Genomic DNA, 17,281 nt, shown 5'->3' on the forward strand with positions numbered 1-17,281 from the left:
TCAAGAGGACACTTACATTTCCAGCTTCAACACAGTTTATTTCCCATTCCATAGCATGAGTGACAGTACTAGGGTTCAAACTAAATGTTATGCTCTAATTATTTAATAATAGTAATAGTCTTCTAATATGAAAGGACAAGCGGTGTTCCAAGAGTGCTGAAATTCCTAGTACAAAGCTTTTAAGGTTGTAGTCCAAAAACCGGAAGAGAATTAGCATTCTCGAGCCATGGGTTTGAGTTTTTATACTAGCAGTTTTAGATTTATGAGTAAATTAAAGTCTGTGGTTAAAATAACTTGAAGAGACTTTACACACAGTCGTATCTCAAATGTTAATATTGAATATACTGTGTTTTTTTTAAAATGTATGTTGCTAAAATGTTCCTGGATAAGAACTACTACGGTTTTCAGTTTCGTCACAAATGACAACAAATCATATCTATGATTTTGTGAACTGCTGTGCATAACTATACAAAAGACAACAATATTAGCCTAATATAATTAAAATATGTAATTAAATTACATCCTGAATCACTTTTCTCATAATTCCTCCAGCCCCTTCTACTCCTTGTTAAAGGAGATTACAGACTAAATGAATGACATGGCTCCTCTCCTTCACTCGGTTAGCAGATCCTGATACTCGTTCGTTCACGAATGAGATGATTGATTCCTTCTGTTCAGACTCAAAAGACCGACTGGTTCAGAGAAGAGCATATTCAATCAGTTGGTCACCATCAAAGCAACGATATGTTCCTTCTCAGCCCGCATATAAATGCGATTGGTTTGCGCTTTAGTCAGTCTTTACAGGCAAGTCACCAAAGCATTTTCACGTTTAAAATTAGAGCTCACAATGGAAAATCACAGTTTTGTGTGCTAATTGAAGTTACAGGCTTTGCTAGACCCAAAAGGAAATTGCTGGTATTCCACTACATTCACATTTGTTCCAGTCTGCACTGTTTGGGGACATGAAGGCTTTGGCTTCTTTTAAATAATTTTCATTGGTGATGAAAAACAAAAGTCTAAATGTAAGTGACTTGATATTAACCTTCTTTTTTTTTTTTATATGCTCAAATATGAAAAAAATCACTACCTTTCTCTAATTGTCAGCACCTACTGTTCACCTGTGCCTTAGCTTTGTACCATCCTGGTCTACTCTAAATGTGTTGTAGCAGCACAGCTAATAGTCTATTGTTCAGTTCATATAGCACACTTTCCTTGCAAAATCTCTTTGGATAAAGCATCAGTTATGAATACATTTAAATGAAAACATAATTGCAGGTCAAGTTTGGCAGCAGCAAGAAACCAAAAGGTTTGCTGTATAAAGCATTTTCAGTGAATATTCATTAGCACTGATATATTGGGACGCAAGTCCAAATAGTGCCTTGTAGACATAAAGCAGAAACAGAGAATTTAAAACAGGGAAAATGTGATTCCTCTTTCTTGACCCTATTAAAAGCCTAGCTTCTGCATTTTGAACCAGCTCTCAGTGGGATAATGCAGTTTGAGAGAGAGACCAATGTACAATGAAAGTCTAACCTTGATGAAATTAGTGAGTGGATCACATTTTCCAGGTCTTTACTGGAAAGAAAATGTTTTACTTTAGCGTTAGATCTCAGGTGGAAAAAGTTGCCCTTGACAACAGGACTGATCTGCTCATTGAAAAGTCTAAAATCTCTCCAAGACTCCTTACATGATCTTGTACATTTGATGACACAGGACCAAACTGGGTAGCCAGGCCATGTAAGGAGGACATGGAGGAACCTAAAATCAGAACTTCGGTTTTGCTTTCATTTAATTGTGTAATGATATAATTTTGAATATCTAAGCTCTTCGAGAATGCCCTTTCCAGCATTATGAATAGCAACAATTATTGATAGTTTTTGTGAGGCATAGTCCACATCAGCAGATGCTTCTTGTGAATAGCAAACTTAAAATGTTTGAGAGCTTTTTATAAGTCAAAGTAGCTCTAACCCACACCTCCAGTCTCGTTTCATTAACTGGATGCAAGGTTTGCCAATTCCTGACTCTAAGGCTTTGTTCAGACTTTTTCTCAAATCAGATCTTGTCAGGTAGACTGTCCGCACTATAAATTGCAAGTGATCAAATCAGATTTGCGTGCTCAGACATAACCAACCTATCTGCATGGTTTGCTTTGGTAACGTCATAGGCATAACCACGTGATGATGCTTTCAAAACAGATGTGGGGAAAATGGAGGATCATCATCTTTCTCTCCAAATAAGCGCCCTGTCCAGTCGCGGTGCAGAACGTTCTGCATCTAGGCCTGGTTCAGACTGCCACTAAAAATCTGACAATATCCAGATTGTATCCAGATGAGTTTTTGATAGCCTGGACAGCAAAAAAACACATGTAATCATATATTTCCTAATCTGATTCAAACCACATTGGGAGGTGGTTTCAAACGATTTCAGATTTTTTCAGATACGTCTCAGTCCGGATGCTTTGGCTGCTCAATTCGGATTTCAAATGGTCTTTTGCATCACTCTTAATGCGACACACAGCAATGATGTCAAAATTCGGTGACTGCATCACGGAACATCACAATATTTACCAGTCTCCGTCGCTGAATTTTTCTTGTGCAACGGAGGAGTTCTGCATCTCGACTGGACAGGGCGCTTATTTGGAGAGTGAGATGATACACCTCCATTTTTCCCCCCATCTGTTTTGAAAGAATTGTCCTGTGAATGCGCCTACGTCGTTACCAAAGAAACCCATGCAGATAGGCTGGTTATGTCTGAACACGCAAATCTGATTTGATCACTTGCAATTAATAGTTCTGATTAGTGTAGGGTTTTCCAACCTACACTGTTAATATTTGAACGATGTATTCAATATGTACAAGATCAATACAATAATTTGTGTTATTAGTTAAAACAGATTGTGTTTGTTCATTGTCCTAACCCTTACATGAAGATCAATCCAGATTTTAAGAAAATGTATAATGTATACATAAATACAGGTAATTCCAAAGGGTTTACATACATTGCACTGAAAACTGCAAATAGTACATTCTTCAAAATATCTCCTTTTGTGAGGCATGAAAGACAGTCATATGGGTTTAGAAAGACATCAGTGTGAGTAAATGATGGCAGAATTCTTATTTTCAGATGAACCCTTTAATTATGTTGTAACCAGGTATATCAGTGATTTGAAGTGGACATTTATTTCTTTGAATGATACAGATTGAAGTCTTGATTATTATTGTTTTTTTTGTAAGGCTCCTTACACAATTTAGTAGATTTGGATTCTGTGAAAGTCTCCAAACGGTACTGAGAACAGAAGCGGAACAAATTAACAGACCTATTAAATTTCTACTCGCATCCTAATCACATCTATAAGCCTATAATGAAAATTACATATGTACTATGTAGATATTAAGGGTTTCTCTGACCGGGGTAGAGCTGTAGCAGCACTTGCTGGAGACATACTCTGCGAAAGCTTCACAGACTCTTTCCTCTGAGATGGAAGGAATCCGTTTAATAACAAAAATATACTTAGATTTATTGGTGAGATTTGTACAAGACATGCACATTCAAAAGTGGATGTACAGGTAGTCCTTTATTTACATGCAACAGCAGTCATTATGAGAGATGAAGGATTCTAAAACACAATGACCTTTGTTTAGGATTAATATCTTTGTATTGTGTGTGTGTGTCTGTTTTTTTTATTATTATTTGTAGGAAAACGCTCTTACATGTACCAGGCATTGGTACATGTTTCATTGGAGGTGGAAGATACCTTATAAAGACACATCAGTAACTAAAATTGTAGGCTACTAATACTAGTATGATTCAGTCTGCTTTCGAATCAATCAACAATGACTAAAGTCTCTGAATCTGAAACTTGATCATTTGAATTCTAGACATTCTAGACATTAAACAAAAGTGACCATATTTACAGCAAATTTGATAAATTGTAATTTTTAAACAGCAGGGTTTTGATGAGATGTAAAAAAAATTACGATTATATAATTACATGCAGATTAAGAATAAATTCAGAACTCCAAATACAAATTTCTCACATTCAGATCTAAGAAATTTAGATCATAAACAAAATATGCCAAAATAAGGTCAAGCAAAGCTGGGTTATTTACTTGCGGTACCAAGTGGTTGGTATGCACATTAAGAAATTAACATTGTCCAAGACTAAGCAATGCAGTAAAACGTTTTCCCATTGTAGTCCTTGTAAAATTTGCATTAACTGAAGTTAATGTAAACAAACTTAACGTACAGTGTTACCACATATTCTGGAAATATTAAGTCTGCAATGATAAGAAGTAAAAAGAAACATAAACAAAGGAAAATGAACGAATTCATACTGTCCAGAAACTCTATGATCAACATCGAAAACACTTCAGCTTCCATGCAGCAGCAAATATCAGTGCAGAAATGGATTCAATGCTTCTACTACAATGCAAATTTGGCTCGTGCTGCACAGATCTGTTTGGTCAATGACGTAAATACTGTAACCCAGCTTTGCTTGATCATTTGTTTACAATCTAAATGTCTGAGATCTGAAAGTGAGAGATTTGTATTCTGAATTCCTTCTTTATCTAAAAACATACTGCTTATATATACTACAGCACACAAATCTTTCGTTTTGTTAAATGCTACACGTCAAGGATTCTAATTAGCAAATTTCACATTTAAATTCATTTAGTAATTTTTCAATCTCCATAGTAACTAAGCACATCACATATTTAGTATATGCTATTTCTTCCCAATAAGATATCAGTTTCACTCAACTCATGTGCAAACTAAACATGTTTAGATGAGAACCTAAAGACAGAACCCTTAATAAAGTAAATTAAGTGTCTAAAGAGCATGCATGGCACATTTTATTTGTGCAAATTAGTGTAGCAGTTCATAAAAGCAAGATTAAAATAAATTGTTTATGAAAAGAGGAACAGAAGTGTGAAAGTGTGTCCTAATGAGACCCAGCAATTTATAATTTTCAGTAGCTTTTCAATGATATCTAATGTTGTATGATAGAGGCCCTATAAATTCTTGAACTATAATGATATATGCTTCTTTATGTGTCTTGCCTCCGCCGCCGCCCACTAGTCCCTCAAATCCACCAAAACATTGCCAACCTGCATCTCAGAATACCATTCTGAGATGATATTCTTCTCACTATTTGTACAGAGTGGTTATCTGAGTTACCGTTGACTTTGTCAGTTTAAACTAGTCTGGCCATTCTCTGTTGACCTCTCTCATCAAGGCATTTCCATCCACAGAACTGACGCCCACTTGATGTTTTTTTTTTTGGCACCATTCGAAGTAAATTATAGAGACTGTTGTGTGTGTAAATCCCAGGAGATCAGCAGTTACAAAAATACTTAAACCAGCCCGTCTGGCACCAACAATCATGCCACGGTCGAGATAAAAAAAATGTCCCATTCTGGTGGTTGGTGTGAACATTAACTGAAGCTCCTGGCCTGTATATGCATGATTTTATGCACTGCACTGCTGCCACACCATTGACTGATTTAATAATCACATGGAGGATTGTTGGCACCAGAAACAAAAAACATCTCAAACTGCTATTCTGAGATGCGGGTTGGTGCAGTTTTTGTGGCATGAGGGGGACCTACACAATATTAGGCAGGTGGTTTTAATGTTGTGGCTGATCGGTGTATATGTGTGTGTGTATATACACAGATGAGCCAAAACATTGTGACCACCTGCCTAATATACATTTGGTCCTACATGTGCCACCAAAACAGTGCCTAATCTTCTGGGAATGGACTCTACAAGACCCCTGTTGTTGTCCTGGGGTATCTGGCACCAAGACGTTAGCAGCAGATCCTTCAAGTCTTGTAAGTTGTGAGGTGGAGCCGCCATGGTTGGTCAAGCACATCCCACAGATGCTCAATCGGATTGATACCTGGGAAATTTAGAGGCCAGGGTAACACCATGTACTCTTCATCATGTTCCTCAAACCATTTGCGCAGTGTGGCAGGATGCATTATCCTGATGAAAGAGGCCACTGCCGTCAGGGAATACCATTGCCATGAAGGGGTGTACCAGGTCTGCAACGATGTTTAGGTAGGTGGCAAGTGTCAAATCTCATCATGGGTACTCTGAAAACTCTGCAGCTACGCAGCTCCATCATTAACATTTTCTGTGACTTGTGCCACAGTAGGCCTTCTGTTGGTTCAGACCAGACAGGATAGCCTTCATTGCCCTCACGCATCGATGAGCCTTGGGCACCCAACACCCTGTCGCCGGTTTGCGGTTTGTCCCTCTTCGGACCACTGTCGGTAGGTAATCACCACTGCTGACCAGGGGCACCCCACAAGCCTTGCTGTTTCAGAGAAGCTCTGACCCATTCAACAGGGCATAACAATTTGGCACTTGTCAAAGTCGCTCAAGTCTGTACTCCTGCCCATTTCTCCTGCATTTAACTGTTGTCTACGAGAACTGATTGTTCGCTTACCATCTAACCTACCCAGACCTTCACATGTGGCCTTGTTAAGAGATTATCAATGTAATTTTGCTTCACCTGTGAGTGGTCATAATGTTATATATCTGTGTATATATACACTCACTGAGCACTTTATTAGTAACACTATGGTCCTTATAAAATGGCTGACTTGGTCTTCTGCTGTTGTAGCCCATCCGCCTCAAGGTTCGACGTGTTGTGCATTCTGAGACGCTATTCTGCTCACTGCAATTGTACAGAGCGGTTAACTGAGTTACTGTAGCCTTTCTGTCAGCTCAAACAGTCTAGCCATTCTCCATTGACCTTTCTTATCATCAAGGCATTTCCATCAGCAGAACTGCCACTAACTGGATGTTTTTGTTTTTGGCACCATTCTGAGTAAACTCTAGAGACTGTTGTGCTTAAAAATCCCAGGAGATCAGCAGTTACAGAAATACTCAAATAATCATGAAATCACAACAATATTTTTTTTTGCCCCATTCTGTTGTTTGAAGTGAACATGAAGCGCTGAACTGAAGCTCCAGACCAGTATCTGCATATATATACATGGCAGGTAAGCAAACCAATTAGATTGATTGTATGTTAGTTTTTTGTGGTGTGAATGGTGTAGATTTAATGTGATTTCGATGAGCAAAAAGATGCAGAATCAACGTTGTTTCGATGCTGTGAGAGACATCAGTTCTACATTGATTCTATGCCGGTTTGCTATTTGGGTGTTTACATTATAGTCTGGCGGAGTCAATAAAATTCTGTGCTTCATGATCTATATAAATAAACGAGCAAAGACGTAAAATAAAAAAGTGTTTTTATTCCTGCTCTCCCCCTTCATTGATACTTGACTTTAGCAAAAATAAAACTTTGAAAACTGAAACTTTGTACTGCAGCACTTTTTGTTCTTAAAATGAATCGCATATGATGTACAGTAATATTCCTCTTTTGTAAGTCGCTTTGGATAAAAGCATCTGCCAAATGACTTAAATGTAAAACAATTTAGCATGTTACCTGTTGAAAACTAGTAATAAAAAAACTAAACAAAATGTGAATTGTAATAAATGTGAATTGAATGCACATCTGATTTTGTGATCTGGATGTAATATGGACTGCCATTGACCAATTTATTGAGGTTTGTACTGTATGTACTGTAGCAAATCAAAATACCCTTAAACGGTATCTATCATTTCATGGGAAGTTTGCTAAATTATTAAATGCATCCAAAACCTGCTAATACAGTTAAGCTGTTTGTTATACATAGAAAGACCAAGAAATAGTAATGCCCATTTACAGAAAGTTTGACAATAAACATCACAACCGTATGGTAGAGTTTAATATCATCTAGAAATAAAATATTAATGTAAAATAGTTTGGAGGTTGTTCTTTAGACATCTATTAATAAGAACTTTTAATAAAATCATTGTTCCTTGGCTTCTTCCTAGGGGGAATTTTAAAGGGCTAAAATAAAACCTTTAATCTCTAACATCATTAAGCAATGTCAGCACATGTGTGAAAACACTTAATATATGACAGTAATGGACCGTATTAATTACTGATTCATACCATGTTTGTTATATTAAAAAAATATAAACATACAAATGACATATTGACCTTTTCACAAAAGCAGATGTCCATTGCTTTCATTTAACATTAAATCAACAGTTCAAAAACAATCCCACCCATAGGTATGCTTATTATCTTTGAAGTCATGTACACTAACAATTGTTCAGGAATACTGTTTGCATAATTCCATAAAAGTATTGCACAGTCTATTAGTTAACAATAAAGATTTGTATCTCGACTACAATAAACTACATTTACTTTTGTGCAATGATGGCTTAAAATGTGTAGTCTTGTATTTACTTATACTTATATATTGTATTGACGTATACACATATCAATTATTACAGTATTTGTAAATGGAAATACAAAAAAAGGAACATTACAATAAAAAAATTATTACATAAAAAAAAAATTGTAAATGCTTCAGGTATCATGAACTTACACTAACCAATATATTTTTACAGCATTAAATATTCTTAGTTTATGTTATCAAAACAATTGTTTATTGTTTGTTTATAATGTATTAACTAATGTTAACATATACATGTTTATTTCAAACGTTTACTGTAATAGTATGTTGAAATGAACATTAACCAAGATAACCAAGTGCTGTAAAATTATTGTTCATTGTTATTTCATTTAACTAACATTAACAAAAACAACCTTATTGTAAAGTGTTACCCAACAAAGCAGGGAAATTAGGTGATATGTTATCATATTTTAACTCATTACATAATTTTAACAAAAATGTTCTTACAGACTATTTTCTCATTGAAATTTGTGATACAAGCTACTGTATGTTGATGACTCTTGAACAGTTTCTTGCTGGAGGGGAAAATGTAGTAATTCACACTTACTGGGAACACTGAGTCATATAACAAACATCTACAGGATTTGAATTTACCATGCAACAGTTTTGATGGACTTCTTTTACTAATAATGCCCATAAGTGTGAGAGATGTATAGGCAACATTGATGATGTTTGGATGTACTTTCCAGTGTTGGGATGATTGTGTAGAGTTACATCAGCCCCCAAAACAATATAGGCCTACTGTATGTGTGAATTTTCAGAGTTACATCACAGAACAGCAACAGGTGGCGGGATATTCATCAGCATTCACTTTAAACTCATTTCCATACACAAAATAAACATGGGATTTTCCTTTCCACATGTAGTTTACTTTGGTGATGGGAATGAGCTCTATTGTCTGCCTCTGAAACAGTAAATGAAAGAATTTGACATTAAAAAAGGGATATTAAGTTAAAGAATTGCAACCAAAGTCACGATTCACCAGTATTGATTATCTCCTGTCACAAATAGACTGAAAATCATATAGCAAAAAATATGTTTTATTATTTTTGTTGTCTTTGGGTAATTTAGGATTTAAACTTTGTAAAGAGTTCAGTTAGACAGACAGCTACAATAGATAGACAGATAGAGAGACAGACAGACAGACTTATAGCAGTACCTGTTGTAATAAGCGGGAGGTTTGGGCAAATTTCACCTGATGTTCTCTTACTAAACGCTCAGATGCTTGGCCAACAGAGGCGTCTGGGAAACCCATCACTGGATATAGCTGAAGTAAACAGAAAATAATCTTCATATTACAAATATACAGCGCAACAACAGAGTCAAATTGTCTAATGTATGCATATGTAACTGGTCCTTCTTGACCCACTCCAAGAGGGATTCAAACCGGCATCAGCCAGCATGAGAGACGGGCGCACTAATGAGGAGGTTAAAGGCTACAGCTTCTACGTCAGTTGCTAGTGTGCCTCTTGAGGCCAGGGGAGTGAAGTTTACACATACCACATAGCTATCACTTACTAGCTGGGTCCTTTTACACTCACCACCCAAACCTCACTCCCATTTGTGTCACGGCACTACTGTAACTGGTCCTGATCGACCCGCTATGAGCAGGATTTGAACCACCATCAGCCGACATGGGAGGCAGGCACGCTAACGAGGAGGCTAAAGGGTACAGCCTCTAGCGTCAGTCGCTAGTGTGCCTCTTTAGGCCAGGGGAGTGATTTTTACACATACCACACAGCTATCACATACCAGCTGGCTCCTGTTACACATACAGTACACTATATGGCCACAAGTGGTCACACAAACACCTCACCCATACTGTAGGCAAAGACTAAAGCGCAAAGAATTTCACAAGGATTAAGCATTAAGCATTAAGATTAGTTTTCACTGGAATTCCTGGAAACGCCAAACCTGTTAATTCCAATGGGGTGTTCACATACTTTTGGCCATATAGTGTTTCTATATTTCACCCTCATGCACATAAGTTTCTTGTAAACATATCATTTACTTTTTTTATCTCTCTATGACAATACAAGCCTGTGCTTACCATAAACTGGGTATCTTTGAAGAGCTCCTTTCCTGAAACGCTCTCTAGATTGCTCACTTTCAGTCCACTCGACTGTTGTGCTACGAAATCATCTTTCTCTGTGCTCCTAAAATGGTAAAAAAAAAGTAGCATTCGGCATGAGACAGGTCACTCAAAAAACTTTTGAATATCATGAATTAATTAAGTTAAAATTAAGAAAATGTAAGTGGTGTTTGCCTCTGCAAAACTTGCTGCTACAATTCTAGGATATTATGGATGGTTGTCATATGGGTTTGATAAGGTTGTCTTAATGGCTTCTGCATTGCTATGTGGTTGCTAGGTGATTACTTACTCTCCCAAGTCAAAATAACCCACCTCCAAGTCTCTATGGTATTCTAGTCCCTGGATATACTATGAAAAGTAAAAGGACACCTCTCCTCAACAAATCACATGATTGGGAAAAAAAAAAAACCCTAAGTAATAGCAATAATCAAGTTTGCCTTTGAAAACATCACTAATAAATTATGTATCATACCATTTTACATTGAGATTGATAAAGACGAGCAGCTGTCTCTTTCCTTGGCAGGTGTCACATTGGCAAGAGCCGCTGCCACTGCATGAACTACAACTAAAAGAGGCCAGACCACAGTTAGATGCATACAAAAAATGATGATAAAAACAGGGTTTGACAACATTCTGAACTTAACAACTGGCTTCCTTTCAATTCATAACTTGAAATCTGAATTGAATTAGCCACACCCTACTGGATTTTCTATTATATAATATATTGAGGAAATTAGATCATTTTTCCACCATCGTCCATGAAATGTAAATATGCAAATAAATAAAAGAAAACATTTGTATAGGTGGTTTATAATAAATATATTACTAATATTATCTAATGTTTCACAACAAATATTTAATATGTTGTGTGTATGATAACATGTTTATGGGTCATTCATACTGAACAGAGCATGTGAGCGGAGTGGAGCGAGCTATCGCTCCGCTCAAATATTCGCTCAAGTGTGATCACTCAACTCCAGCGCTCAAGTTCAAAAGTCATCGGAGCAGCACTAATTGACAGTAACCCTTACAGATGTCTGCAGTAGCCTAATAAAATATTTGTACTTTACAGATGTATGTCCGGGAAACTAATCTGTGTTTTGAACTGCTTCTGTGCTCTCATCTCACGGTAGTCTGTTGTTGGAATCGGCACCTGTCACATCTTCTCACGTATCACACCAAGTTAATGAACCCCAAGTTGCTCCCAATGGCAGGCTAGCACCTTACATGGCAACTCTGCCGTCATTGGTGTGTGTGTGTGTGAATATATATATATATATAAAATTGTATGTCATGACCTCTTTAAATTCTTATTCTATTACATGCTAATTTTAAATAAACATTTTTGACTTGAAATGTAAAAGGCATTCTTAATTCAATTCTAAAATGTGCCCATAATCCTAGTCAAAAAGTTAATGTTATCTATAAAAATAACTAAAAAAAGCAAAACAAAACAAGTGCTGGTGATTGACTAAGGAACATTAATTCCACTCAAATTTAAAGCACTGTAGAGTTGACTTACTTATCACGTCCTTGCCCGTTGCAGTGCGTGCAACGCTCATCACCCACACGATTACCAGAACCATTACATATCGTGCAGACTTTCTGTGAATGGACAATAATAGAGGAGAAATGGGTCATATAAAAGGTAATTTCAGGTTATTTTCACTAAATAAAAACCTTTTTTTCTTTCTAAAATGCTTGACTTGAGTGTACATTTCCTGTCAATACTGTGTTAAACATCTCCAAGATTGTATATTTTAATATTCCCAAATTAACTGGAATTGGAATCAAATCAAATTGTTTTGAATTGGAATCAAATGAAATTAGGAAATGAGTGCCAATGCACAGCAACACACAAAGGGACAATGTCATGAAACACAATTGGCATATTTTTTTAAATTCCTTTGTGAACAATGAACTGACTGGCATGCAGCTGGTCTGGCCTGTGCCAGTCGAGACGGCACTTACATTTCCAGCTCCAGCACATGTGGAACACGGGGCTCTCCCCATTCCAAGACACGTGTGACAGTTCTAGGGTAAAACAGATTATTATACTTGATTTATTGATTTTCGGCATTGCTGCAAAGTTTGCCACCAGAAAAAAAAAAAAAAGCTTTTGCACTTTATAGTCATTTTTCAAACAGAACTATTTAATGACATTCCTTGATTCTTTCTTGTGATAGTCTGTAAGGTAAATAAAACACTTCTAATGCCTTTACAATTTGTTGTTTCATGCAGAAATGTTCTGATATAGAGTATGTGAAATGCTCTGTTGTTTGTATTGGTGGTTCTTAAGGTTAAAGAGATAATTCACTTAAAAATGAAAATTCAGTTATAATTTACCCACCCTCATGTCGTTTTGAACCTGTAAGAATTTCTTTCTTATGCGGAACACAAACGGAGATGTTCTAATGAATATCGCGGTCCATCTGAAGGGTTCCGAAGGCACACGATGAAATTTAAGTAATTATTCAGTGAAAATCTTGAGGTCAGTTGCACGCTAATGCATGCATAGCAATAAACAACGCAAGTGTTTGCATGAAAGCACAAGCCACCGTGACCAAGCTTCTCTCTTAGCGCTTATTGGAAAGACATGAGGATGAGAAAATAATGACCACATTTTATTTTTAGGTGACTTTTCCTTGAAAGGTCAGACCTTGAGAGAGGAAGTATAGGGCACTTTAATGGCCTGTTTTTTATCCTGAAAGAAGGCTGGAGCTTGAACTGCGATCTGCCATGGACCTGGAGGTGGTTGAGCACCAGCATCCACAGTCTGCCCTGCGAGAGAGTGAGACAGAGTGAAATGGTTGGTCAAAGTCAAACTCACAGAAACAAACAAATGGAATACCATTTAAAACTTTTACCCACTTGAAATGAGAAGATAATGATGTCTTTGCTTGAACAGCCTGACATGTCAAGTTCTGGCTCAATGTGATGAGTCTGAATCTAAATGATGCAGCTAAAAGACTTGATTGACTTTAGATACCTGTGTAAGGCTCGTGACTCCATTCAGTAGATCTGGACTCTGTGAACGTCTCTAAACGGTACTGAGAACAGAAGCAGTTCAAGAAGACAGACCTTGTTTAAAATCACTAACAAAAACTCATCATCAGAATTATGCATATCCAAAAGAAACTTTGTCTACCAGTTCTCCATGTGCTTGAGACAACTGATAAATCAATAAACTATGAAACTGAATTATGTTTCACCCTGTAGGTATTAAAGATTTCCATGTTGGTTATAACTCCTTCTTTGACAGGGGCAGAGCTGTAGCAGCACTTGCTATCGACATGTGTTGCAAGAGCTTCACGTGCTCTTTCTTCTGAGATGGAAGGAATTCTGTAAACAAGAAATAAGAAAATATCAATATATTGGTGACATTTTCACAATACTTAAACACACAATGTGTATAGTACAGCATTTTCGATCTAGCTTCTAGATGGCCCCTACCACTATTTTAGGTCTTTCTAATCTGAAACACTCAATTCAGGTCTTGGTGCACTTTAATAATAGCTTACAAGGTGAATCAGCAAATGTGTTTGATTAAGGAAAACATCCAGCGATATTATACACTGTTAAAAGTGGTACCTGGCAAAAGTTAACTTAAGGAGGTATATCTGCCTGATCTAAAACAAATTGTCATTTGTGTGACCTATTGTAGTCAGGTAGATTCAGTAATGTTAAAGACTTTTTTACTTGAAGCAAAGCAGTTTTTTTTTTAGATGTTACCACATGAAGCACAATTTAAGGTTAACTTTTTTTTCTGTGTGGTTTTGAATTTCAAATTACATTTTTATTTCTGTTTTTATTTCAGTTTGAACTTTCAATCTAGCAATTTATTTTAGTGTTCCTTCTATAACTGTTATTTTTTCAGTGTTTTCTAATTTAATCTTAGTTTTAGTTTTTCAGTATACTTATGGGCGAATTCACTAAATAGCAATTAAGCTCAAAAACCTGCATTTTTCACTAACCACCCGCAATCTAGTTGTCTAGTTAAGGAGGTACAATCAGTGTTAAAATAGTGTTACGTCTTAAGCCATTGTCATTCCTTTCAGAGCAAACACATCTCCTATCTTTGTAAATTAGGCAAATTATAGATTGCACGTCTTTCACAAAACTCTGTACTATTTGAGCAGTGCAATTAACACTGCGCTAATACCACCCGAGGAAAGCAGACGGTAAACTGAATTTTATTTAAAGGATACGTTTGTGTACATTTTCTATCGATCATTGCAGATAAAATCATTAGCAATAATGATGTAGAAGAGCATTATAACCTGGCATATATCAAGATGAGTTGTGTAGTCAAGCGCACTTTTGACGTCGCAAAGAGCCAACCTGCAAGATTGTAATTGTGCCATGCAAATTAGGTACAGCACAGATTTTGTTAGCACCATTGAATGATTTGCATAATTCCTTTAGCGAATCAGTTGCTGAACTAGGACTTATTAATATTTGTTATTGTTAATTTCAGCATCTACTAATAGATTTTTCAAAATTTGCAAATGTTAACATTAGCTAATGCACCATGAATTAACAAGGAACAGTTGTATTTTTGTAAACTAACATTAAAAAGATGAATAAATGCTTTCAAAATTATATTGTCCATTGTTAGTTTGTTATATCTAATGTAAACAAATGAAAGCTTACTGGAAAGTGCAACCAATAATCTAAACTGTGTGAAATTTGTATTTTATTTAATTTTTAGGGTCATAAAAATTCCCAATTATATTATGTTTTCACTTTTGTTTTGTTAACGAAAATGTTTTCATCTAATTTTCATTCATGATAATAGCACTATTTCAAACTGAAATGCCTTGGGACCCCAGGAGCATTGAGATACAATGGTGCAGAACAAACACGCCTCAAGCAGTCATTATGAGACCTGATGGATGATCACATTGGCACAGGTATGAATGATGTATGTTTGAGTATCGAATGACAGAGGCGGGTACCCAGACGGTGTTTATTTAAGATAGATGCTTATGCATATTGTGTTTTTTTTTTTTAAAGGAATAAAAAAACTCTTACAGCCACTCTGGTTGGTTGGGGGAAGGCACAGGGGCAGGGATTGGTACAGACGGCATTGGAGGTGGAAGATACCCACCTGTAATATGAGAAGCACATCATTAACAAAACTAGTACAACTGGTAGATAATTTATTTGTGCCTTCATTTGTTGAGTGCTGAACACAGCCCATGAAGACCACAAGCACAGTTTATTACTCAAGCTGAAGCGTTTTCATTCAATACTTTGCTATTTGATAAAGACATAAATTGCATGCTTCTTACCACCTCCACCGGCCAGAGTTCCCTCATATCCTGGGACGGTGCCAAACATGTTTGCTGAAGGGCCGAACGTGCCTGCCGCAGGTGTTGCCAACATGGCTGAAAGAAATTCAAAGAGACTGGTTAGGGTGGTTTTTCTGTGGATTACACTATGAATTATTAACAAAATGTATTTAAATTTAATTGAAATGGTTTCAATGCAATAAAAGGCTCTTTTACTTTATATTAAAAAACATTTCTATATAAAAGTATGTGTACAATATATTTATCCATTTCTTTACATTTATACTATACTCATAAATGTCATTTTCAATATAATTAGCTTTCCTCTATTGCACTGCAAGGTGAAAAAAGACAATAGCCTGACTGTAACTTCAATTTCTGTATGAATAGTATGAAACGTATTAAAAACAGAGAAAAGCACATTTAGAAAAACAAAAAATTTTCACTTGACGCAAATATACATAAATTATCGTACCATACAACGAAATTTAAAAATAGTGTATCTAACTCCTCCTAGAAAACAAACGTTTGAACATGTTATTTTGAAAGACTGCAATAAGCATTAGTTAAAGACTTACTCTTTGGATCTTGAAAAGCACTTCGAAAAAAGTATTGATTGATTTAACTATTGGTTGATTAAGACATTCAAAATCAGTTGTTTTCTTTGTGGTAACCCGTGAGCTCTGCTTCCTCTGGACTTAAGTGTGGTGTTCTTATGGGATTGGAATGTGTGTTCTGAGAGCTGCCGCTATTGGATGGCTCGACATAGAGGAGTGGGTGGAATGAAATGAATGCAGTTGTAAGTAGAGAAATTATTCTCTTCGTGTGAAAGAGCTCGGCTACAAGTTGTGGCGGGTCTGAGTTTGAATTTGAGTTCCAACAGTTTATGTGGAATTTCAGTTTGGGTTAAGTGACAAGTCCTGGATATCTTTAGAATGAACTACTGCCCTTGGGACAGTGAATGTACCAGAAGGGAATTCCATGTACTGAATAATTACCATATTCACGTATTTTACATTGTACTCTATACCATGGTATTACCATGCTATGACTAAAAAAACAAGGCAGTAGGCTGCTATGGAACATATTACTACTTTTTAGTTATACAAAAGTCCTTTCAAGGCAAGTTAGTCCACTCACTGGCCATATTGAGAACACTCTATGGAAATAATCAGCATGAAAGGACATGTCCTATCTACTTGAATGGTGAAAGACCGAAATCTTGGTGGGGGTTGGGATGGTGGTCACACATTTCCCACTTCTTCCCATTGGTTGAGGTTCTGATGCGTCACAGACTAGAGTATTATTTTACTTTTTGAAATCAGAGCTGCTGGAATGCCGAGGTTACGTTCCTGCCCAATTTAACCCCTGGTTGTACACCGCAGAGTGGTGTTTAGCAGAATGTATGTTTACCTCTGAGATTTTTTTTAAGGGACACTGCATACAATTTTTATTGGATGGCTCGACATAGAGGAGTGGGTGGAGTTATGAAATCAAGGTCACAAAAGGGAAGCTGTAAAATATTTAAGGATTTCGCATTGTTTTGTCAAAATTAACAGGTCGATCCTGAA

At 36.5% G+C, this 17,281-nt stretch overlaps 1 protein-coding gene across 1 annotated transcript; it reads right to left on the reverse strand.

Annotated features, from left to right (window-relative positions):
- Positions 1–7,268: 7,268 nt before the first annotated feature.
- Positions 7,269–16,437, reverse strand: LOC127621474 (protein SSUH2 homolog). The gene is made up of 12 exons (XM_052095100.1): positions 16,289–16,437; positions 15,711–15,806; positions 15,451–15,526; positions 13,629–13,758; positions 13,406–13,466; positions 13,076–13,197; positions 12,388–12,450; positions 11,939–12,021; positions 10,889–10,981; positions 10,375–10,480; positions 9,484–9,591; positions 7,269–9,228 (listed from the first exon to the last, which is right to left on the reverse strand). The coding sequence occupies exons 2-12, from the start codon at positions 15,802–15,804 to the stop codon at positions 9,088–9,090; spliced, it is 1,077 nt and encodes a 358-aa protein (XP_051951060.1). The 5' UTR covers positions 15,805–15,806; positions 16,289–16,437; the 3' UTR covers positions 7,269–9,087.
- Positions 16,438–17,281: the final 844 nt, after the last annotated feature.

The sequence above is a fragment of the Xyrauchen texanus genome, chromosome 27 (genome assembly GCF_025860055.1).
Source record: "Xyrauchen texanus isolate HMW12.3.18 chromosome 27, RBS_HiC_50CHRs, whole genome shotgun sequence".
NCBI lineage: Eukaryota > Metazoa > Chordata > Actinopteri > Cypriniformes > Catostomidae > Xyrauchen > Xyrauchen texanus.